Source organism: Pipistrellus hanaki, assembly GCF_964339955.1.
Source record: "Pipistrellus hanaki genome assembly, chromosome: 7".
NCBI classification, from domain to species: Eukaryota; Metazoa; Chordata; class Mammalia; order Chiroptera; family Vespertilionidae; genus Pipistrellus; species Pipistrellus hanaki.
In genome coordinates this window covers 29,650,082-29,674,773 of record NC_140509.1, presented here as the reverse complement: position 1 = coordinate 29,674,773, position 24,692 = coordinate 29,650,082, and the positions used below count along the sequence as shown (strand labels likewise).

Genomic DNA, 24,692 nt, shown 5'->3' with positions numbered 1-24,692 from the left:
AGGCACTGGTGTAAGCACTTGGTGTGTTATATCCCATTTAACCTTCCACATTGCCACATGAGGTAGATATTATTATTATTATAATTACATCTATTTTACAGATTAGGAAACTGAGGCACTATGTAGTTAAGCAACTTGTGAATGGTTGCATAGCTAATAAGCGGCAGAGCTGGGGTTTCAACAAAAAATAAAGATGATGTTTAAGGGACAGGTGTCATATCCTCACACCTACCAGGCTGACCTAAATTAATTTTATTCCATAGTCAGGTATTGAGTATGTATTAGATTCTTGAGGCAATGTTCTAGAATCTAATGGACGCATAGCTCTTGTCCTCCTGGAGTGTATTTTTTACATTTCTAAAAATGTCAATTTCAGCTCATGGAGTTTTATGCCTTTCTACATGGCTATTTCATAACAGAGTACACTGCAACATCTGATACCAGAATATATTTTCAATTTAATTCAGAGAGATTCCTAGGGATAGACATCTTTATCATGTCCTGTGGAGGACACTAAGTAAGGAGAGACCTGGAAGCAACCTCCAGGTTCTCCAGCCCTTTACTTGGTTCTGCTCTATTCTTGTGCAGCTGGAATTCTACCATAAATAGAAGCCACTGTCTCCTAATCTCATCAGTTATTCAAGTCACAGACTGAGGATGTCTAGTGGGTTGTGTGTGAAAATTGGCCAGGATTGTTCTTGGCGGACATATACATCAAGTGGGAGTTAGAGGTTCCATTAGTTAAACATGCTCCGAGGTTTAGAAAATCTATGTGCCATACATGCCTCCAGAGAGGGTTCCTGGATGTATGTTTGTTTGCTGAAGTATAGAAGCCAGCGTTCCATTCCCACAGCTGCTCAGCAACTAAGATGTTGGGGCTTGTTCCCAAATTAGAGTGTTGTAATCAGACTAGGGCAGTGGTTGGCAAACTCATTAGTCAACAGAATCAAATATTAACAGTACAATGATTGAAATTTTTTTTGAGAGCCAAATTTTTTAAACTTAAGCTTCTTCTAATGCCATTTTTTTCAAAATAGACTCACTCATGCCGTGGTATTTTGTGGAAGAGCCACACTCAAGGGGCCAAAGAGCCGCATGTGGCTTGAGAGTTGCAGTTTTCCCGACCACGGGATTAGGGCAATTGAAAATAAGAGACAGTCTGTCAAAAATTCTTTTGTGTGGGTTTAATAATTTTCTTCATTGGCACACTTCCAGTAATTAACATTTTTAATTAATTTTTTCTACTTTTATTCACTCTATGGAGTTATGAAAGAAATTAATTAATATAGAGAAATGTAAAAATGGTGACCAGTGAACAAATTTTCTCTATAAATTACATGAAAGCATTTTATTGATAATTATGTAGACTATGACTGATTAAAAATGGATTTTGATGATCCATTTTTAAGTAGGGTTTTTATAATTTCAAGGAAACCTTCCCTCAATTAATATCACTTGAATCTTTTTCAAAATTTGAATAATAGATAGGTTTTATAAGACACTTATATAATCATGCATTATGTATATGTACAAACCTGTACATATACACATACATAAAATTATCTTTAGCAAGGTTTAATTTCTAGATTACATTATAAATGACATCTAAAAGAGTCTAAGAGTAACTAAAATTAAAAATATAAAAATGTATCTTCACGAAATAGGAAAATTCAAATAACACAGTGTTATCTTGCTTTAATATCTACTTTATGTTGAGAATGACAATAAAATAAGTACTGGAAAAAATGAGCACTCTTTGGAGACATGCTTTAATAATTGCTTTAGTATTAAATATAAGAGTTATAAAGTGTTTTCTAGTAAGTGGCTTAAATTTTAAATACATAGCACACATGAAATTATATTCTTAATTATAGCATAGCTATTTTTATTAAGGAAGATAATATAGAAACATTCATGCTCTCAAATGTTTCAACTTTAAAAGCTGATGTTCTTGAATAAGCAGTCATTGCTAGAAGATGGCTAGAGGGCTTTACGTAGGTGGCTATAAGGTAATAAGGATATTGTTTATTTTAAATTCCTATCGAAGAAACATTAAATCAATTCTCAAGATATTATTAGAGAGTTATAGAGACACATAGTACTTTTATTTTATAAATGAAGTAAAGGAGGTGTTAAAACATAGATAAGTCACACAGCCAAGACCTGTTGTTCCATCAGATTTAGCTATTAGAATACTGTAGTTGCTATGTTGCATTTTTTTCAAAGCTATGGCAAAAAACATTGTCATTGAGCTCTGTGATAAACAATGTAGCTAGCAAGAAGTTAGGAATGTAATCACATTTATCAATATGAAGTAACTAACAGATGGCATGTTAAACATTACCTTTGAGTAAGAATATAGGAAGATATTTTTATGAATATTTGCATTATACATAGGTAACCATTTGAACATAATTAATAAATAAAATGAAATTATTAGCTTAATGATTTGACTAAGGATGCTATAATATTCTAATATCAACTTGCTTTGTTAGGGATTAACAGGACCTGATGGATCTCCTGGCTCTGGGGGGCAAAGAGGACAAAAAGTAAGTTAGCCTTCTGGTATTGCTTGTTGGTGTTAATTAAATGCCGAAATATAATTTTATTGTAATGACTGCAAATCAACTAATAAAGTTGTGAAGCAGCTGAAATACACTGTTCAACTAAAATAGTGTTTTGGCTGAGTTAAATTGAATAAAAAACACCCAGGTGGAGTGTTTTAATGATTTTAATATTAATACAGTTTGTATACTTACATATTTATACTACAAGAAGCTAAGTACAATGAAGCTATTTTTATTTTTAGGGAGAACCTGGTGTGCCGGGATCACGTGGATTTCCAGTGAGTGCATGTAAAGCAATAGAATTGCAAATCTATCTTTAGGTAAAAATTTGCCACTGTGGAAATTTTAAATGTAGTTTTCTACATAATATGAATTACAAAAAAAAAAAAAGTTATGACTTACCTGGCATGGTAAGTATTCTGAATATGTGTAGAAACACCTTAGAGAATGGACAGTAAAATATGTGTTTGTTTGTAGGTGGTATTTCCCAATGGAAAACACCTCCTCCGCTCTAATTGACAGAAAACATTTCTTGCTTAACATCAGCAAATTGAAGTATTCAGTGTTTAGCCCATAATAACACACTAGTTTCTTCATAACTGGTTTTTATCTCTTACTAGAGGCCTGATGCATGGAATTTGTGCAAGAGTAGGCCTTCCTTCTCTCTGGCTGCCAGCACCTGGGACCTTGGCTTTCCTCTGTGAGGGAAGCCTGCCTCCTCTGTGGGGCGATCATGGGGCAATGGCTGGGCCCCCGACCAATCACATTGCACCCACCTTGGCTGGCCTGGTATCAGACAGAGATAGCTGTGAAGAAAAGTGATTCAAGCCTGAGTAGGCGAGAAAAGAGTTATGAGGAACCCCAAGAGAGGAAAGGTGAACCTGGAAAGCAAAGAGAGAAAGTAAGGGATTTTAGGCAGCTGGTGTTCAGTTTATTAATAAAGTTTAATGAGCATATAGTTAGGGTTTATTATATACTGAGCCTTGTGCTAGGAATTGAGGCTTGGAGGATGAATATGATGTGGTTTCAACCCCTAATCATAAACAGTTTGGTTTGCTAAAGAGATATACAGTGTAAAGGAGAGGGGGATGGAATGCTAGTTTTAAAATCGAATTCAGCCTGTCCCATCATAGATCATTTCAGGAGTGGCACCATTTTACATTTAATATCTACTGCATTTGGTGTCTGGGAATAGAGTCCTGCCTGTCAAGGAGTGTGTGTTTGGACCCCTTTTCCCCGCTTGCCTCCCTGCGCTGTCTATTTGTCTGGGAGAACATCCAGATGTCATGTTATAAATTATAAAACATTGCACTATGTTGCTGTTAATGTAGGTTTCTTATAAAACACGACAAATGAAAAGCTCTTTAAACTGTCAGGCTGTGATGTGTCTCTTTGTGAGTGATGTTAAGTTTTCTTGAGGGCAAGCATGGGTGACTTCTTTACTTTGGTTTTCTTTAAAAGAAAGATTGGAAAAAAATATAACTGGTTAGCTTAGACATCAGAGGGACGTGTGAGGAGCTGGCACAAGCTTCCACTTCCTTTAGAAGCGGAGCCATGTTTGTTTTTCTTTATCCAGTGCTTTCTTTAGAACGAGCATCATGTATTTATTTAGTGATAGAGTGAATAATTTATTTTTGAACTGAGTCAGGCCTGTGTCTGCCTTTATACTAAATATAAATCACATGTCATTGTAATTTTCATTTTAATCCTTTAGGGCCGTGGCATTCCTGGACCCCCTGTGAGTATCGTCTTTTGATTTATTTTTTACATAGTCTATAAAAATGGCCTAGTTCTCAGATCTCAACCTTACTCTCCAACTAACATCCTACCTACTGGTGTTCATAGTGTCCCCCCCGCTATGACAGCACCTCTATTAGGCTAAACAAAATATTTTATTAGCTAGAGAAATTCCTGTTCTACTTTAGTAATTAAAATTTGGTCAGATGGCTTACTGTTTCTCCAGAGACCAAAGTTAGCACAGACACATAATTCTAAGTCAGTTGTTTATCATGCTGGATGTCAATTGTGCTGGGTTGTTAAAATATGCACCAGTGACCCTGTCCCTTTAATTTGTCTGCAGGGTCCTCCTGGGGGAGCAGGTCTCCCTGGAGAGCTTGGCCGTGTGGGACCAATTGTGAGTACTACAACGTCTTTTGATAGACATTCGCTGATTTAAAAGGTGATGTTATTAGGGAAGGCAAATTACCCAAACTGTATATTATTCTCTGGCACATCCAAAAGAATGACAGATGAATTTTATTCAGTTCATAATATCGATGGAGACCAAAGATAACAATGTTACCTTGTTTTTGTACAGTGATTTAAAATTTTCCCCAAAGTTTTTAGGGAAATTTTCTTCCCAACTTTCAGAATTAGTGATCAAGTCAGGAAGTGTCACCTCTATTTTACAGACTCAGCCAGGAGTGGGGCCCAGTGTTTTTTCATGAAATGATCAGTGAATAGGCTACAATTATTACACGGGTATTTATGTTAATGTTGTTAGTCTAATCAAATTAAAAGAACAGCTTAAGGCAATAAAGGGCTGAACTTCATAGAAGAAATTACTGGTCATAAGTGCTTGATGTTAATATTCAATACCTATTTCAAAAATGAAACACTGATGTGATGTAAATTCCTTGAGAGTAGGAATCACTCTGAAGTGTGATTATATGCCTTTCTTGTTTACTGTTTGACAAATTTACTTACTCAACAACTGAATGAATATGAAATGATTATGAAGTTAAATTAAATCTAAGATGCTTTTGACGTCTTCTAGTAGAAGATTATGAGGGAAAACATATGCCAGGAGTAAACTCTGGATATGAAGACTAATTGGAATCCATTTTCCCTGAATGGCTTGTTTGAACTTAGCCACATTTGATCTTCTGTCTCAATTGCAAGAGAGTGCAGTCACAGAGCAAGGGACAAGCACCAGGGAGAGTCTGGCTCTGCAGAGATTCACCTTCCATCTCACACCTTCAGGCTGGATGCAGGCCTTCTTTTGCTGCCATTAGATGGATGGCACTAGCAGTATTGTCCTTCAGTTCCTCTGCAAATCAGCTAGAAAAATATGTAGTGTTTCCAGGTTGTTTTCAGAATAGAGAAAGTGACCATTTTATAGAGAAGTTTGCTTTCCCCTAAGTCTTCCTCTGCCCTGTTTTATTCCTTTGGAACCCCTTCTGGTTTGGTGGAGCTGATTGGATTATGGGCCACCCATTGATTTTGGTGACAGGTATATGCATCACTGAGCTCTGTAGGGGTTTCTAGTCATATCATTCTCTCATGCCTCACCAGTTTTCTGCACTGTGTTTTGACATGTATGTAACTGCTGTGTCACAATTTTCAAATAACTTAGGGTGACCCTGGGAAAAGAGGACCACCTGGCCCCCCTGGACCCCCAGGACCCAGTGTAAGTTATCTGCAGCTTAAATTTCTCTGTATCTGAGATTTGGGATTAGAGAAACCTAAGAACCCAAAGATGGAAGTACCTTGTAATTAGCCATTGTCCTAAAATTCCAAAATAGCCACCAACTTTTTGCACTCATTCAGAACACTGTTCTTTTTAGGCAAGAAAAGTAGAGGAATCACAATAATTTTAAACGTGGTTTTCTCAGGGAATGGCTTACTCATTATATTTAAAGTCCTTTGATATTTGTGACTCTCAAATGCTCAGAACTTGGACGTATGAAAGAACATTTTCAAATGAACTAGTTTTTACAAAGGGTTTACACAGTAAGAAATTAGAAAATGGAAGTTCAAGTAGGAGATAATCCATATCTTAAGTTTATGATTCCAAGTTCCCCATATTTTCTATTCCTCTCATTTCACCTCCTTTCAATCCCCTGAAAGAAATAATCTACGCAATTTAGGGTTCTCCAAAAGATATACACCCATGAGGCAAGGTTTTGGAATATTATATCTCTTTGTTCCTTATATTTTTATTGAACAAATATATTTTGTCCAGTGAACTTTCTATTATCATTAGTAGTAGGTTTAAATATATTTAAGTGTATTCTTAATTCTAACGTTTTGTTACTTTAGGGAACGATTGGCTTTCATGATGGCGATCCGCTGGTAAGATGTTTTCCTCTGAACAAAATAGTTTTGAGTCAGAGACCATGTAATCTTCAGATGAATTCTCTTTAAACTTACCTCACTGGAATATGTTGTATTTCTGTGCTTTATTCAGATGACAGAGCAAGCCGTAGCATTAGTGGACTGGTAGCTTGTATACACTCAGATTGTAACTGTTTTTCATTATAGAAATATCTTTGTTTTTCTATAATAGTTTTACTTTATGTCTAAGGCATTTTGTTTTCACTAGATCACCCCCATTTTAAAAGACAGAAGTCAAAGACTTGTTTTACTTATAGACTGATTTGCAAATGATGTTGGTAAACTGCACTAAATGCAATTTTGGCACATTTGATGAGGGGCTGTGACCCTTAGGAGGGAGGTAATCCAATGGAGGGGGGAAGGGAAAAAGATCCAGTTATGGTATAATGGGTTATCTGGCTACATTTAAAAAAATAAATTAAATCTTAAATAAGTATGGCAAAATATTAGTATTTATTAAATCTGGATGGTGGATACATGAGGGAAAGGTTTGCTATATTCTCTGTACTTTTCTAAAGAAAAAACGAAATAATAAAAAAAAGGAAAGGGTTATTCCAAGTTATTTAATGAATATAATTGCATTGGGGTTCTATGGCTGGAATTCCTAAAAAAAATACCATTTTGCCATAAAGTGGAAACTCTAGTTAATGCATTTTCTCTCTATCTCTCTGTCAGTGTCCCAATGCCTGTCCACCAGGTCGCTCAGGATATCCAGGCATTCCTGGCATGAGGGTAAGAGAATAATTTCAGTATTTTATTTTCGAGGGTGTTATTCACAGCAAAAATAGAGCCTTTCCTTTAAGCCAGGGGTCTTCAAACTACGGCCTGCGGGCCACATGCGGCCCGCAGAGGAGTCTGATCCGGCCCACCAGGTTTTTTGGGCAGTGAGCGCAGCCGAGGTGTTACAGTAGGAATTAGTAGTTCATATAGTCCGGCCCTCCAGCTCTCTGAGGGACCGTGATCTGGCCCCCACTTTAAAAAGTTTGAGGACCCTGCTTTAAGCAGACCCCACTTGATGAGTCAAGCAAGTCTGCGTTTGCTCATGGTGTGGCTTAGTCTGTGTCCTTATTCATCCTAGAAATTCCTGCTGGTGCCCCCGACAGATCTTCCTACCGAGTCACAGATATGTGATTATACAGAGCTTTTGTCATTGTTCAGGGAAGAAATACTAATATTGTATTTCTTTGTGACACTTTAGACACCAAATTAAAAGTTAGAAATTTGCCTTCTATGAAGGGTGGGGGGAGTTGTACACATCATGTAGTTGAAACTATTTTAGTTTGAATAAGAAAAACAGCCAAGGCCGGTTTGGCTCAATGGATAGAGCATTGGCTTGGGGACTGAAAGGTCCCGGGTTCGATTCCGGTCAAGGGCATGTACCTTGGTTGTGGGCGCATCCCCGGTAGGGGGTGTGCAGGAGGTAGCTGATCGATGATTCTCTTTCATCGATGTTTCTAACTCTCTATCCCTCTCTCTTCCTCTCTGTAAAAAAAAATCAAAAAAAAAAAAGAAGAAGAAAAAAAGAAAAACAGTAAAATAGGCAAGAAAAGGGACATTCCAAAAGCATTTTTTCTTTCACTCTGCCATTATAATTCAAATTTTCCATTAAAAAATAAAAAGACAAAACCAAATGCTAGGATCAAATGGTTTTCTACCTCTGGTCTATGAGTCTGAAGTGATTTTGAAAAATGTCAGACCAATGGAGTTCTGCTATGATCTGAAATGCCCCAAGGCACTGATTTTCCAATTATGGTTTTTCCTAAGTTTACTTTTGATGGATTCCCATAGTTGCCTGGATTGGTGTCTTATTACTTACAAAGACTGGCACTCTCAGAATAAGAAAGGCTCTGAGAGTGAAAACTCTGATACACTTACGTTGGAATGTTCATTTCATACTTGCCTCATGTAACTGCCCAAAGCACATCCATGTGTAGAACAGCTGTCCTAACAAGAAAAGATGGGGATCTTTTCTCATGCTATGCAGCCCTCCCTGACTGCCTTTTAGAGATTTCCTTTTGCATTTAAAACTGTGCATTAAAAGAGGCAGAGAGTTGTGCATCTAGGGAAGTTCACACCTTTTTAAAAATGTTTTTTATTTCAGAGAGAGGAAGGGGAAGAGAGAGAGAGAGATAGAAACATCAATAATGAGAGAGAATCATTGATCGGCTGCCTCCTTCACAACCCCACTTGGGATCAAGCCTCAAACTTCGGCCTGTGCCCTGCCTAGGAATTGAACTATGACCTCCTGGTTCATAGGTTGATGCTACACCACTGAACTACACTGGCTGGGTGGAAGTACACTTCTTACACCAGCCCTTCTTCACCTCCAGGAAGGAGATGGGTCTGAAAGAGTCAGAAGGGTTTTCAGAGTAGCTTCCACAGAGCATAAGACACCAGGTGAGTTGGATCAGAGCTGTCACCTTGGAAAGTAACTTACTGAGAAAGACAATGCTCTTAATCCAACTGTGAGAGGAAGTTTGGGATGGAGGGATCTAGGGGCCTCAAGTCAATGAACCAAATTGCTGAACCAGGTTATGGAGCTTTTGTTATTCTAGAACAGTGTTTTTCTATTAACTAAGACTAATACTTACCATATGTAGCAGTCATGTAATACATATGGCATTACTGAGGTCATTTAAGGCAGTCACACAATCTTTTTCTGAGCAGCACATTGACACAGAATTAAGGAAGTAAGATCACTTAGTGAGCCTTCTGACCACTTTCTGTGCCAATCCCAATACAAGTATTCTTTTTTATTTGTTTGTTTATTTATTTATTTATTTATTTTTTCATTTGTTAGGGACATAAAGGGGCTAAAGGAGAAATTGGTGAACCTGGAAGACAAGGTCATAAGGTAAGGAAAATGAGTGTTGTAGTGTGTGGAAAAGTTTGCATAGTATGATCTTATTTTTATAGTAATACTCCCTAACACATGCACACCTGAAATATATATGCATACATGTTCTCTCTCTGTCTCTCTGTCTCCCTCCTCCCTCCCTCTCATTTTCTCCTGCGCATCTTTCTTTAAAAAAGCATCTAAAAAGTTACAGGTATTTATATTTAAAAGGTAAAATTTGGGTGGCTTTATTTGTATACTATAATGTTTTATAATTAATATGGATTACTCATGTAAAATAATGTTTTAAGGCATAGTAGAGTAAGGCAGAGGATGCCAAATAAATTTAAAATATGCAGATTTAGACCAAGCCTATTTCTATGCTCCTTTGCTAGAATAACAGCAGGTGTGCTCTTTGATTGCTTTTTTAGGGTGAAGAAGGTGACCAAGGAGAACCAGGAGAAGTTGGAGCTCCAGGACCTCCAGTAAAGTATTTTTAAAAGATTTAACTAGGACATGCAAATATTCTTTTCAGGACATTTGGGATATTTTCTATTTGGCATTTGGATTAATTGTATTGCATTAACATGATATTCTCTATTTTTCTGCCAAGCCAGTCTTAGGAAATTATTATTTTTTTCAAAATAGGAAAGATCCCCATTGTATATTCAAGCACCATTTTAACAGGAAAATTATACATATAGTTATATTTTTTCATTTACTAAATTTTAGGGATAGGCAATCTGGAAAAATATTGAACACTGAGAATGATATATATTTCCTGTGTTCCATGGCACTATTTATTACATGATATAATGAGAAAATTTTGTGTATCCTTAATATTCAGCAGGTATATCACCTGGATTTAATGTATCGTATGCCAGCATGCAGTTATTTTAATTAGAACATTCCCCTCTTCCCAATCTTCACCTGAGGACATGCATAGAGAGAGGAAGGGGGAGGGATGGGGAAAGAGAGAGAGAAAGAGAGAGAGAAAAAGAGAGAGAGAGAGAGAGAGAGAGAGAGAGAGAGAGAGAGAGAGAGAGATTGAGAGAGATTGGTTGACTTCCCTAGAGACAGAGAGAGAGAGAGAGAGAGAGAGAGAGAGAGAGAGAGATTGAGAGAGAGAGATTGAGAGAGAGAGATTGAGAGAGAGAGATTGAGATTGGTTGACTTCCCTATGCTCCCTGACCAGGGATCAAACCTGCAACCTGGGTATGTGCCCCAACCAGGAATGCAACTGGCAATCTTTTGGTGCATAGGGCAAACTCAAGCATATGAGCCACACTCCAACTGGGCTAATTAGAACATGCTTAATTGCTTGTCTTCATATCTTTTAATAAAAAGTTGATCCCTTGTGCTTTGGCAAATAGCTGCAATAACATGCACAGTGAGGAAATTGGGGCTATCAGCATACTTCATTTAAAAAATGTTTGTTAAATCAGAATTTACATATATGAAAATGGAAGTGCCACTTTTTGGTCACAATGAGTAATAACAACCATGGGAATAATAATTTCAAGATAGTCACTGAACATTGTAGCTAGCCAAGGCTGGGTCCTGTTCTCAGAAACTAGAATTAAGTAGGACAAACACGGGGCCACCCTTGCTCCGTTCTCCCTGCACAACTGGCTTTTATAAAGGTGCAGGGAGCGTGCAGATCAGTGCTTACCAGAGCCGATGGGAAATCAAGCTAAAGGAAATGAGTCAGAGAATCTGTAAGAAATAAACTCTACTTTTAAGCCATGTGAGAACTTTAAGAAAATCTGAGGAGTCCAAGGGTGTTTGTTCCAGAAGCTTGCCTTCCTCTAGCCTTGCTATGAAACACTGTTTGTGGGTGGAAAATAGAGATAAATAGTGTGAGAGACTTATACTTTATTTTTTACCTGATGAAAATTTGATAGGGACTTTAAAAAGTTATTTAAAAAGCCATTCCCAAAAATTCTACAAACAGGATTTTGCAAGGAGCATTTGAAAAGTGCTCATGGATTAAGGAATCTCTGTTGGGTGATTCATGGCTCAAATGGCCCATTGGGGATATCATTAGTGCTTGCTGACCTTCTGGAGTTTGGGGGTGGATATGTAAAGATGTTTTTGTAAAATTCACAGATTTTCACTTTTTAAACATATCTCTAGAAAGTTATGTACAGATTTAAAAAAATATATACATTTTGGAACATTTAAAAACAAGCTCTGCCCTTCAAAGTAGTCACCCTGAGGGATGATACCTGGCATTGTCATGACTCAGAATCACCTTTGAAAGGAGCAATTTGAACTGAGGTGGCCACATCTCACATCACATCCTAAGTGAATATCCTAAACTGGATCGTCCTGCATATTTGCATTTCAGGTCAATCCTAACTGGTCTACATAGACTTTGTGACTGACCTGGATGCAGAGTTGGCCATGGAATGACCCCATTTTCTCCACATGAGAGCACAAGGGGAATAATTGGCCTTGAGCTACTTTATTTAAGCCAGCTACCGCGGACAGTCAGCAAGGTGTTCGGAAGTAGCTACCCTACTTCTTGCTGAAGCATCTACCTATAGCTGCTCCCTGGGGAGCTCTTAGGCTCACTTTTCACAGGATTCATTTTTGGGGGCCCTTCTGCTGTGGGATCAGGGAGCCAAGAGGTAACAATTTAGTAGTGAAAGGGATACTAGAAATCACACTCCACACCTTCATTTTTAGGATTACCCACTCCGGTGCCAGGGATTGGATGAGATGGTTTTCTACTGGAGTTGGAGTTCAGAACACACTTATCATAACCCTGGAAATGGGTTAATGAATAGTGACTACAGGTGGCTAATGGAGACTTAAGCAGCTGCATTCATAGGCCACAAGCTTTCGCTGGTTAGCTTGGGAATTTAGTTGCCTTTGATGGCATACAATGGGGAGAAAAAAATTATCCCAAGGTCTAAAATCACAACCATGTTACATGTAACCAATTTACAAACCATGGAGGAGGTGAGATTGGCAGTGTATTCTGTATATATTAAAAGCTAAGTCATATGTATTACCATAATTTTCTGGTGCCAGTGATAGTTACTTCTTTGACATTAGTAATTGTTTGAACTCCAGGTGTGTAAGTCTTCAACATTTTAAACAAGGATTTATCATCAGAAGAATTCTCCTTGGACTTTTCTTTCTAAACTAGAAAAGTTCATCTATATGATGTCACTATTTGTTAATGTTACCTTAGGTTGTAATAACATCCTTCTGGATTAGTTTTTGTGATGAGATAAATGAGTGTGTGCTTCAACTACAATGATTCACTTTTCTTTTTTACATTTCCAGGGCTCTCAAGGACTGAGAGGTATCACCGGCATAGTTGGGGAAAAGGGAGAAAAAGTAAGAATATGATGATTATCCTATCTAATAAAGAGGGAATATGCTAATTGACCTTCACACCATTGCAAAGATGGTGGCTCCCACAGCCAATAAGGAGGGAATATGCTAATTGACTGTTACACCCTTGAAGATGGCGGTGCTACAGCCATAAGATGGCAGTGCCCAGTCCTCCAAGCCCCACCAGAGCGCTTGCCTCTGAGTCCCCCAGTCACCTCAGTCCTCCAGCCGCCCAGGATTGGCCTGAGGCACAGACAAGCCTCGGATGGTGGCTACCCAGCCACCAAGGGCTGCCCAAGGCTCAGGTAACTAGGACCGGCTAAGGCTTGTGCTGCTGGCAGTGTCAGCAGCAGAGGTGTGATTGGGTGTCGCCTTCCCCTGATGGCTGTGTCACCTCCTGCCCCTGAGGGCTCCCAGACTGTGAGAGGGGGCAGCTTGGACTGAGGGACCCCCTCCTCCAGTGCATGAATGTTCATGCACTGGGCCTCTAGTCTATACTAATAAAAGGGTAATATGTTAATTAGACCAGATAGACTGGATATCTTTTGGACGTCCTTCCAGACAAAGCCACAGCGGCTGCGAGGACTGAGGGCCAGTGGCACAGGAGAGGCCACAGCACGGGAGAGGCCGTGGTGTAGGCCGGTCCAGCACTGTGGTCGCTTTTGTAGAGGCAGCAGGAGAGGGGGCTGTGAGGGCCCAGTCCCGGTGCTATGCCTCTGAAGAATATGGACAGGGTATGATCTGTTGTGCCTCTATCTTCCACAGCTCCTCCTCCTGCTGGCCTGGGGGTCAGCACTAAGAAGCAAGGGCCGAGGGCTAGCAGCATCAGTGGCCGGCAGTGGCAGCAGCAGCAGGGTGATGGGGGCAGTGCCTTCCCTGATTGGCCCAGTTGCCTCCTGCAGAGGGAGGCCATACTGTGGTTTAGGTTTGCTCCCCATGGGGAGCAGGGCTAAGCCATCAGTAGGACATCCCCTTAGGGCTCCTGGATTGTGAGAGGGGGCAGGCCAGGCTGAGGGACCCCCACTCCCCAATGCATGAATTTTCATGCACTGAGCCTCTAGTCTATATATATATATATATATATATATATATATATATATATATATAAGCCTAATATACAAATTGTTTGACCAGGAGACCCGGAGTTCAATTGCTCGCTATGACATACGCTGACCATCAGGGGGTGGTGTGGAATGAAGGAAGGCCCTCGCCAGTACCTGGGAAAGGGAGGCCCCAGCTGGCAGCCGGAAAGTCCCAGTTGGCCCTGATCTCTGGCCAGGCCTAGGGACCTTACCCATGCACGAATTTCATGCACCAGGCCTCTAGCATAATATAAAAATGTATAAATGTTTAAATTTTTGGCCATTTAAAAATATCTTTATCTTCAACAACATCACTTTTTTAATTATTATTTTTAAAATATATTTTTATTGATTTCAGGGTAGAAGGGAGAGAGAGAGAGAGAAAGAGAAACATCAATGATGAGAGAGAATCATTGGTCAGCTGCCTCCTGCATGTCCCCTACTAAGGATCGAACCTGCAACCTGGGCATGTGCCCTGATCGGGAATCTAACCAGGACTTCTTGGTTCCTAGGTCCATGTTCAACTACTGAGGCATACCAGCTGGCCACTTTTTACTTTGTGTTTGGTGCTTTGTAGATGTTTGGTTAGTCTCACATTTCTGTTTATGACTTAGCTGATAAAAATGAGTAATATGCATAATACTTATCATGTATTATATATTTTAAATAGGCAAATAGTTATAAAGAGGGCCATTATACTTTACCTCTTTATCATTAATGGTGTTAACACTGGTAACACTGATGCAATACCTGAAGAGCCAGGCTAGGACAGCAGAAGATGGAAAGGGAGAGTGAGAGAAGGCAAGATACACTCAAGGACACCGGGGCCTTCAGTGGCTGTGCTGCCACGCTGATCACTGAGCTCCCCCCCTTAGCAGGGATCATACCCTTGTGACCGGAGTTCACCAACTTGTTCTTAGCCTGGTCTCAGAGCCCAGGTTCTCCTAGCATTTCCATAGCAAGGTGCTCTGTGCGATGCTGGGGAGAGTCAAAGAGGAATAAGGACTTTTGCAAGTTTGTTATTGGGAGAAAACAGCTAATTATAATGCAAACAAGAGAGCTATCAATTTCAGGACAAGTGGTATGAGGGAGTGAAGAACGAATAGATAACCTCGATGGGGAAACTGGGAGGGCTCCTGAAGGCACTGGCATCAGAAGGATGTCAGCCTGGAAGGATGAGGTGTTTCTTCTAGCAGAGGACTGAGATCAAAAGATGCCTGGCTGAGTGAATATCATAAGCAAAAGCAATGGAAACCTGAAAGTTCATGATGTGCTCAGAAGTGTCTGTCTTGCTCTTTATGTGTGCATGCATGTGTGTCTAGCTTCTTTATCAGACTTTAAGAAAACAGTTACCACTTCTTAGAAAGTATGTTGGGAAAGTAGGATCCAGAAAAAAATAAAATAAATAAAAAGCACTTTTGCCAACCACCACACCTGATTCTTACCCCATTTCCTTTAGAACGTCTATGGTTAATGGCTAATTTGTATCATTCCACACAGAAGCATACAGCCTTCCATTAACAACCAAACAAGAATAATTTGCACACTGTCAGTACTCAATAAATAAAATTAAATGTGTTTTTAAGGAGATGCACATTTTTGTGTATTGGAAGAATGATTTTGTGAATACTTTCTTTAGCTTCATTTTTTTTCAGCCTCTTTTAGGTATTCTCAGTCTGGCTGATTTCCTCTTTCATTTCTTTAAAAAACAAAAACATTGCACTTTAAAAAATATTTTATATTTCTATATTCATGTCACCTTAAGTAACATTCTGTGTGTATTTTTTCTGTTACTAAATAAGAAATCCCATTTATTTCACAGTTGCACATACCCAGGCCTTTGCTTTTTCTGGATTTAAATCATTCTTAATATATATGATCCCTCACTTTGAAACCATTCACCGATCTTGATATGCTTTTTATTTGAGGTGTTTTTCTAGTTGCTATTTTTCAAAATGTCTCATTTCCTCTGATTCCTGTCAAATTGCTACCAATTAAAAAAGAAAAGAAAAGAAGGCTCTTCTTGTGAACTCAGACCCGTTGAGCGGTTTCCTAGTAACAACGATTTGGGTCTGAGCTCTTGCTGAACAGCATGAGAGAGAAGGTGCATCAAAGCCATTTCTGTAACGCAAGGCTGGGCGTCTCTCTCACAACACAGGCTGAATGATGAAGCCAAACTCTTTCCCAGGTCTTCCAAACCCCTTCTTCCCTGGTGAATGGAGAATGCCTACTGGTTTGTTCTAGTTTTTAGGGATCAAAGATTTTCAGGGCTTTGTGATATTTTCTCTGCGGTGTTCTTTCTTCGATTCTACCTATGTCTGAACCTTCTATCACAGGTTTTCTAATTTCTAATTCTTACTACAGGCACTGTTCACCTGGATTTCTTGGCCTGACATCTATTCAATACTCTTTTGACTGTTTTCCATTTATTTTATCGTCTCCCCATCTCAACCCTGTTCATTAGAAGATGGCCTGTTCACTTCAATTGCCTTCTCGGTCACTTAATAGAAGAAAAAAAGATTTAAAGAAGGGGATTGCATTTTGTCACACAGCATATGTAGACAGCACTAAAAAATACCATATTTTTGTTTTAAAATCACATTTTGATTTTTATAATGAAAAAGAGGAGGTTATATATGTAATATATAACCAAGTCAGAGATAATTCAAGATAGATTTATAAAGCTTCGTAGTTCTTACGCCACATCCCTTGACAGGGTAAATCTGTTGTTGAGAGAGTAGATCAATTAATTGCTTTATGCAAACTGGTCCTAACATCTATCTGGGATGGGAGAGGGGCTGCTCAAATCCTTATTACAATCCATTCTTCAAAATCACATGGCTGGACTTCTGATTCTAAATCTGATTCTTTCTTGGTGGAAATCCAGAATCCCACCCCCCCTCCTCCCCCACTCAGCTCTAGCAGCAGCAGCAGAGTTCCTGGCAGCTACTTTTGGGGCGGCTCCTTGGTCTTTGCCATGAATGAATTTCCATAGGGTTTCTGAGTGTCCTGGAGGGGGACTACCAAATCTCTTCCAATAAATCTGCCAAGTTCTCCAGTGTCTTTATTCCTTCAGCAATCAAGAATGGGCACGGTGTTAACTTCAAATATCCAGAGTGCTACCAAGGTTTTGGTGTAAGCACTTTTGGTGGGATGAGAAGACGTAGACTAGAGTTTTCATATTTCAGGTGTCATATCTACTTTTTGGGGGTTCAGTGATGAATAGGATATATATCAAACACACAAAACCTCCTTTTTAAGTGGCTATTAAAATCCTTTAGAAAGACTGACATGCCCTTTAACATAATAATATATGACTGAACTCATCTTCATTTCGTCTGGTTTTTTGCAGGGTGCTCGGGGCTTTGATGGAGAACCTGGGCCTCGAGGTATTCCTGGTGCATTTGTAAGTAGTTTTCCTTTAACAACACCGCATGATGTGCTTTTTGTTGTTGTTTTTTTAAAGTAGTGATCAATGATAGATTTTTTTGCTATATGCAAATGTCCCCTACATGTGAATAATTAAAGTGAAAAAATGGGCACTAGTTTTTATATTTATTTAAAACATTTAATATTTAAGATAAGTATCTCTTTCTTGGGTTGACCTGTTTTTGTTTTTTTTCATAGGTAAAGTAAAATTGTTAAGCTTTTATCTTTGCTATGTTTTCCTTTCGTTTTAGTTGTCAGCATGCTTAGAATTATAGTAACTATCTCATGTCAAGTTCTTGGGTAGTTCTATCCTTTTCTTTCTCTATGACTTCTGATCTCATTATTCCATATTTTGACTGCCATAGGTATAGGTGTCAATATTGTGGGCTGCCTCACACCTTTCCCCCTTTCTGAAAGCAAATTAGGAAGCCATTCATTAATGATAACCTATACACATAGAGAGTAGAAAAGGTATAAGATAGAATTTCCAACTATCAAGGTCCTATGGTGCAGTGTGAAAGGCAGAATGTAACTAAACCATTCATTATAAGGTCAAACACTAGCGCATGTGGTAAAGGTAATCCAAGCAAGAGGCCCTCAGAGGAGGCTTGGCCTGGAGAGCAGCAGAATACAACTGAGAAGAAGCACCTTGAATGGGTGGGGTTGCTTTCGCAGACACTGCCACTGTCTGGAGTGGAAAGTTTATGCTGAGAAGATGCCATCGCATAGATAAGGCAGAACCACCTTGTGGAGAGTGTTTCATGCCAATCTTAGCAAGAGGAACTGATCCAGTAGCAATAGGAAGCCATTTGAGGTTTTAGAGGAGGTAAACAATCCAACAAAAGCTGTATTTTAGGAAGACACATCCCCCATCTGTTGCCACCTATACCATATATCAACAGGAGCTTGATAATTTTTACAGAAACCATTATTATTAACCGGGGAATTAAATAATATGGAGAAAAGCTTGGCAACGAATCCAAACCTTAACCCACCAGGATAATCAATGGGAGTAGCTGATATGTACACATAGTTACAAGTGTCAAAGTTACTTGCAACATGGACCTTCATTTTATTTTACCTATACATCCAAAGAGCAAAGAAGCATATGCACTTAAAATGAAAGTAAAAGATAAGTACTAAGTCTTGATGATTCCGATGGAAAATCATTTTTTAAGACACGATTTTTTTTTAGAAAAAGATTTCTTGAGCTAAAGCTATTGGGATGGCAGAGGTAAGGTGGATGGTATCTTACAATTTCAAAAGTCTATCGATAAGCAACTTTCGCTTACAGTAACAACATTTTGTTTTCACACAGGGTGATCAAGGACAGCGAGGACCTCCAGGAGAAGCAGGTCCCAAGGGAGACAGAGTGAGTTCAAAGGAGTGTTCGTCACCGCGAGCAGCATGATTTCTAGCGTCCTCTGCTGACTATGCTCACCTCTTTGCCATGTCCTAAGCGTGGTGATAATTGAGCACGATTTGTCTATCCTTTCCCTTTTGCCCTCAGGGGGCTCCAGGTTCTAGAGGAATTCCTGGCCTCCCTGGGACCAAAGGAGACACGGTATGTCTTGAGCAGTAGTCATGGAGCACATTTTTCTAAGCAATTATTAACTCAAAATAAAACTTTAAAAAAATAACGGAGGGGAGAAGAATGTGTTTCTAAGAGACAGTGTGCTTCTTTGTGTGTCCTTAGGGCTTGCCAGGTGTGGACGGCCATGATGGGATCCCTGGAATACCCGGAACAAAGGTAGCTGTGTGATTCAGTCCAAGAGCAAATAGGGCCATCTCTACCCTGGCCAACCAAGCTAGCGTTTCCATTACTATGTTACTGGTTTTGACTTCTTTCCTCCTTTTAATTTTTAAATCCAGTGTCCATTCAAAGTGCTTATTAGAATGGAATGCTTATTTGCTTGGTGGCAGGAACTCAGTCCCATTGATGCAAGTAGGCTGAAGGAAATTGTATATTTTGATTGAATATACAATTGTGTATTTTGATTTATATCCAAAGTCTTATCCCACCCCAACCTCTGCCCTTTATTGGGTCACATTATGAAAGTGCATGTAAGTCAGCTGTGGGGATAATCCTTTCACTCTGAGTCCTTCCTTTCTTAAAAGCAATACAGCAGTTGAGACAAGTTCAAAGATGCAATAAAAAACTATTTTCCCCCCCTGCAGGGTGAACCAGGGAAACCCGGGCCTCCTGGGGATGCAGGACTGCAGGGGTTACCTGTGAGTACTTAGCTCTTTAAATGCCTATTGATTTATATACATATAGTGATTTACACACATAGATATGAATTTTGGGGGAGAAACATATTAAGTAAATTGCTAAGGCCTGGGGAAAGATCTGGTGCTTTAATTTTTTTTTTTTTAATATTTACATTTTTGTACTTTTTCTCTGAGTAGCTATTTTTCTAATAACATACTAAGCTTTAATTTTACATTTTGCATCCCTCTTTAGTTCACTCAATCTTCTCTATATCTTTTTCCTAACCCTGAGCTGTGGGCCAGGGTCACATGCTTTCTCCTACTTTTAACCAGTTCTGAAGCTTTTGTTAGCAGGGTTGAGCTGTAAGACAGTTGTTATGTTGCACATTGTTCTTGATGGTAAGCTCAAAAACAACGTGAGACATAAGATACCGTTTCTGAGTATGTGCTATTTTGAATGATTCAAATTGGTGTTTCCCTGCATTAATGTGGCTAGAATTCCATGTGGATTATACCATGTGTGTTCTTGGCTCTTTGGAAGCAAATGTTTCAAGTTAATAAGAAATAGTTGGTCATACAGAGAACTGGCCTCAAATTTATTTTCTGACACTTTAAAAATAACCAGAGAATATTAGGATTCCCAATAGTATCAAATCTTAATTAGACCCAGCATTCTCCTGCCATTCTTTCTTTAACTTAAGCTTAATTCCCCCCTCCCCTCATCAGTCCTTGTTTTGTTGCTCAGTACATGAAATCATGCCGATAAAAGCTCCCCTTGACAAAATGTAAGTTCAAAAATAACTAGGGTGGAGGTAGGCTTTGCTTTATGGGTGTTCAGATTTAACAAGCCAGATACAGTAAAGACATACCTTCTAAATTCTTCAGAGTTGGAGAACTAGGAGAATCTTTCTCCCGCCAAATCTTTGAGGTTGTCATGATTCCCTCAGTCCCTGGGCAGTGTGCAGTAGGCTTGGCAAGTCCCAGATTCTCAAATAAGATGAATAAAACTGTGCTCTGCCTGCATTCTTTTAGGGTGTGCCTGGAACTCCTGGTGCAAAGGGTACTGCGGGTGAAAAGGTAAAAGATTGAGCCTTTTCAATTAATGCCTTTTTAAAGTTCTTTACTGTGTTAACATATTTAGTTATCATTTTAAATATTTACAACCTGCCTTTTATTTTATATTTGACACGAAGAAGAAATTAAAAAAGCTTTAAGTTTTCAAATGCTAATCTCTTTGCCAGCTGTGGAAAGAATACTCTGACAAAGTGTTGTTGATCAGATTTCCTTCTAGACAGCGTCATCTTTTGCTAGTGTAAAACGGAGGAAGGGTTACTCTAGTAAAAGTTTTACACAAGTAACACAGGAAGACATTATTAAGCCATACAAATTATGCCAGAGAATATTATTATGATGGTTAAGCTTACACTGAAAAAGATGTTAGGCATTTCTTGTCCACATACTGATCGATTAGTGCTTATATTCATTTATTATTTTTAATAGGTGAAAGAAAAAATAGATAAATAGAATAATGTAGAAACTGGGTACTATTAGATCACATGGCTACAGCCCTCCAATCATATTGGTCCATAGTGTGCTGACCAGAGACGTGCCTTGAAAGTGGATGGTGAGCCGAAACTGGTTTGGCTCAGTGGTAGAGCGTCGGTCTGCGGACTGAAAGGTCCTGGGTTCGATTCTGTCAGGGGCATGTACGTTGGTTGCGGGCACATCCCCAGTGGGGGGGGGGGGGTGCAGGAGGCAGCTGGTCGATGTTTCTCTCTCATTGACGTTTCTAGCTCTCTAGCTCTCTTCCTTCCTCTCTGTAAAAAATCAATAAAATATATTTTTAAAAAAAGAAAGTGGATGGTGAGAGATGGATGGGGAGATGGTGTCCCCAGACCAGTGCCTTCCCTGGAGCTTGCTGGAAGGGGTTCTCAACAGCACATTCTCTCATATTTCCTCATGTTGACATAATTGTTTATAATTTGAATAGTGTCAGTGTCAGGTAAAAGGGCTCCAAGAGGTATATTGGAGGTGAAAATGGTAGAGGGAAGACATATAGTTAATATAGTAAATAAAGAAGAATCCTCTCATATTCTTGTCAGGTAAAAACATTTGACATTTGACATTCACTTTTTTGGGCATTTTTGACACTTTCCTATACTCCTGGGAATAACAAAACATTATCCTGCATCTGAAGAACTGTGATGTATCCACCAAGAAGGAGACTGTACAACCTCCCACATTCTCAATGTAAAATCGAGAAATGAATGCTGTTGAAGTGTAAGACATCACCGGGCTGGGTGAGACAGATGGATGATTATGCTTACTGTCTGAATTACGCTGCATTTTACCTTTAGGGTAACACAGGCGCTCCAGGGAAACCCGGACAATTGGGGAATTCAGGCAAACCGGTAAGATGCCATAAGTTCTTCCCACATATTGTAACCTGCTATAATCACTAAACAAGGGACTAGGGGATGTTAACTTTTCTCTACCTGCTTCCTCATAACAGGGCCAACAGGGGCCGCCAGGAGAGGTGGGACCCCGAGGACCCCAAGGGCTTCCAGTGAGTATCCTTTCCTTAGGACCCTCCCAAAGAGCCTTCTCAGGGCTTTGCTGGGCCTTCCTTCCTTCCTTCCTTCCTTCCTTCCTTCCTTCCTTCCTTCCTTCCTTCCTTCCTCCCTCCCTCCCTCCCTCCCTCCCTCCCTCCCTCCCTCCCTCCTTCCTTCCTTCCTTCCTTCCTTCCTTCCTTCCTTCTTTCCTTCCTTCCTCCCTCCCTCCCTCCCTCCTTCCTTCCCTCCTTCCTTCCCTCCTTCCTTCCTCCTTCCTTCCTTCCTTCTTTCCTCCCTCCCTCCCTCCCTCCCTCCCTCCCTCCCTCCCTCCCTCCCTCCCTCCTTCCTTCCTTCCTTCCTTCCTTCCTTCCTTCCTTCCTTCATCCGCCTATGTCTCCTGATGTTTGAGCATGTGCGAGTCTATAAAGACAAGGAAACTGGAAAGCTATTTAGAACTACAAGGCACTTGTTTTTTTTTGAGGAAGTGGAAACGAAAATGAACTATTTTAAAAAAGCATGACAATCTTTTCTGCTCTCATCTCAGGTTAAGGAAATACTTTTGTGTGATAAAAAACAACTAAATCAAGAGAGAACTCATATACTATGTAATTCACCCAGTTAAAGCATACAATTAATTGATTTTTAGAATATTTACAGAATTGTGCAGCCATTGTCACAGTATATTTCAAGACATTATCACTCCCCAAAAAAGAAACTGTATTCACTTGTAGTCATTCAACTTACCCTTGAATCCTCTCAGCCCTATGCAACTGCCAGTCTAGTTCTGTCTCTAAAGATTTGCCTTTGCTGGAAATTTCATATAAATATTATTATGCAATATGTGGGTTTTTAAATAATTGGCTTCTCTCATTTGCATGTTTTTAAGCTCATCTATGTTGCACCATATATCAATACTTCATTTTTATTGTTAAGTAATATTTAATTGTATGGATATACCACATTTTATTCACCCCATTCATTCATTGACAGACATTTGGGTCATTTCCACTTTTTTGGCCATCACGAATAATGCTGCTATGAATATTTTTCTACAAGTTTTTGTTTAGACATTTATTTTCATTTATCTTGAGTACATAACTAGGATTAGTGGTAACTCTATGTTTAATCTTTTGAGAAAATGGAGGTTTCTTTAAGTGTGAGTTTGCAATATCTGTGTTGCAGCAAATATAGCAATGCATATATTCTCAATAGATATAACTTAACCCTTAGAGAGAAACTGATGAGGAAATTAAACATTATGCACTTCAATTTAACTTTAAAAAAATTATCTCTGCCCTTCTACTAGTAAGTTCTTCATTTTGAAAGCCTGCTGGGCAAGAAAAAGAACTCCAACTGGGAAAACAGAAACATTTTCAATCATTATTTCTTGTAAAGAATTTCTTGAGCATGATGAATTAGATGTTCATGATTTAGGAAAGTGAACTACTCCAGGTGTCTTGTGACATGTTAGCGCTTTCCCTTCTCACTGATACCTGTCACCTGATGTCTGTGGATTCCATAAGTTCCTCTGCAGCCACAGAAACCAGCTCCTGCTCCTCACTGTGCTCCTGGCTCTCTCACTCCTCACTTATCCTTTCCTTCTCTCTTGCTCAGAGCCTGTGAATATCTAATAAAAATACTTTCATTAGACTGTCAAAGCAATGAAGATACAGCCAGGTCACACTTCCACAACCATGAAGATGCTTATATGACTGGGAGAGGGCACTGGGACTTTGAGAATACTGACCATCATGTCTACGTAGTTTTCACTTGATAGAGTGGAAAACTGTATCTTGGAGCATCTGCTGTGTGCCAGCACCATGCACCGACACAAAAACTGACACAGGTAGAGAGGGCCTGGCCCCTCACCAGTAAAGTGCCACGGGATGTACAAAGCAACGATCAGAGGCAAAACTGCAGGAGGAGGCAAGGTGGTGTGGTGTGTGTGTGTGTGTGTGTGTGTGTGTGTGTGTGTTTAATATTCTCATGTGAGGAGTGGCAGATCCCAGAGGAAATTATGCCTATGCAATGTTTAATGTTTTGATTTTTGAGTTTTTATGAATCCAAATTGTTCCTGTTACTGAGGCTCAGAGCTTTGTTTGGTATTCTTCTTCACATATCCTATGTCCAGTAGGACCTTTTGCTTCTATTGCCTCCTTTTTCTAAGCTCTGTTATATCCACTCTTCTCTTCTTCGCCCTCCTTTACCACCCTGGCTCAGATCAGTCACTGCTGCTGGGATTATTTCTGTCATCTCCTGATTTGCCTTCTCAGTCTTTCCTTCGTCTCCCAGTGTCTACCCACAGGATACTTGGTATTGTGGTTGGGGTGGGTCTTCGGTCTCCAGGACTCTTGCACATTGCAGGGTGTCTGCATCTCTGACCTCCACCGTGGAATTCCAGCAGTGTCCCCACAGTCATGGAACAAACAAAAACGCCAAACCCAATTCCGAAGGCCTGGGGAATGGCAGCACTCCACGTGGTCACCCATCACCATGCTGCTGGTCTTCCCAAAGCACAGCTTCCATCATCCCTTCACTTAAAAATCATTAA

At 39.6% G+C, this 24,692-nt stretch overlaps 1 protein-coding gene across 2 annotated transcripts in view; it reads left to right on the top strand.

Moving 5' to 3' along the window:
- Positions 1 to 24,692, top strand: part of COL9A1 (collagen type IX alpha 1 chain) — an 86,650-nt gene that overhangs the window by 28,795 nt on the left and 33,163 nt on the right. For both annotated transcript variants that reach the window (XM_084890397.1, XM_084890398.1), the window contains 18 exons: positions 2,496 to 2,549; positions 2,810 to 2,845; positions 4,282 to 4,305; positions 4,648 to 4,701; positions 5,923 to 5,976; positions 6,609 to 6,641; positions 7,359 to 7,415; positions 9,484 to 9,537; positions 9,951 to 10,004; positions 12,817 to 12,870; positions 17,302 to 17,355; positions 18,697 to 18,750; positions 18,889 to 18,942; positions 19,075 to 19,128; positions 19,557 to 19,610; positions 20,622 to 20,666; positions 21,947 to 22,000; positions 22,102 to 22,155. In XM_084890397.1, the coding sequence (XP_084746523.1) occupies positions 2,496 to 2,549; positions 2,810 to 2,845; positions 4,282 to 4,305; positions 4,648 to 4,701; positions 5,923 to 5,976; positions 6,609 to 6,641; positions 7,359 to 7,415; positions 9,484 to 9,537; positions 9,951 to 10,004; positions 12,817 to 12,870; positions 17,302 to 17,355; positions 18,697 to 18,750; positions 18,889 to 18,942; positions 19,075 to 19,128; positions 19,557 to 19,610; positions 20,622 to 20,666; positions 21,947 to 22,000; positions 22,102 to 22,155 (897 nt within the window). The remainder of the gene's footprint in view (positions 1 to 2,495; positions 2,550 to 2,809; positions 2,846 to 4,281; positions 4,306 to 4,647; positions 4,702 to 5,922; positions 5,977 to 6,608; positions 6,642 to 7,358; positions 7,416 to 9,483; positions 9,538 to 9,950; positions 10,005 to 12,816; positions 12,871 to 17,301; positions 17,356 to 18,696; positions 18,751 to 18,888; positions 18,943 to 19,074; positions 19,129 to 19,556; positions 19,611 to 20,621; positions 20,667 to 21,946; positions 22,001 to 22,101; positions 22,156 to 24,692) is intronic.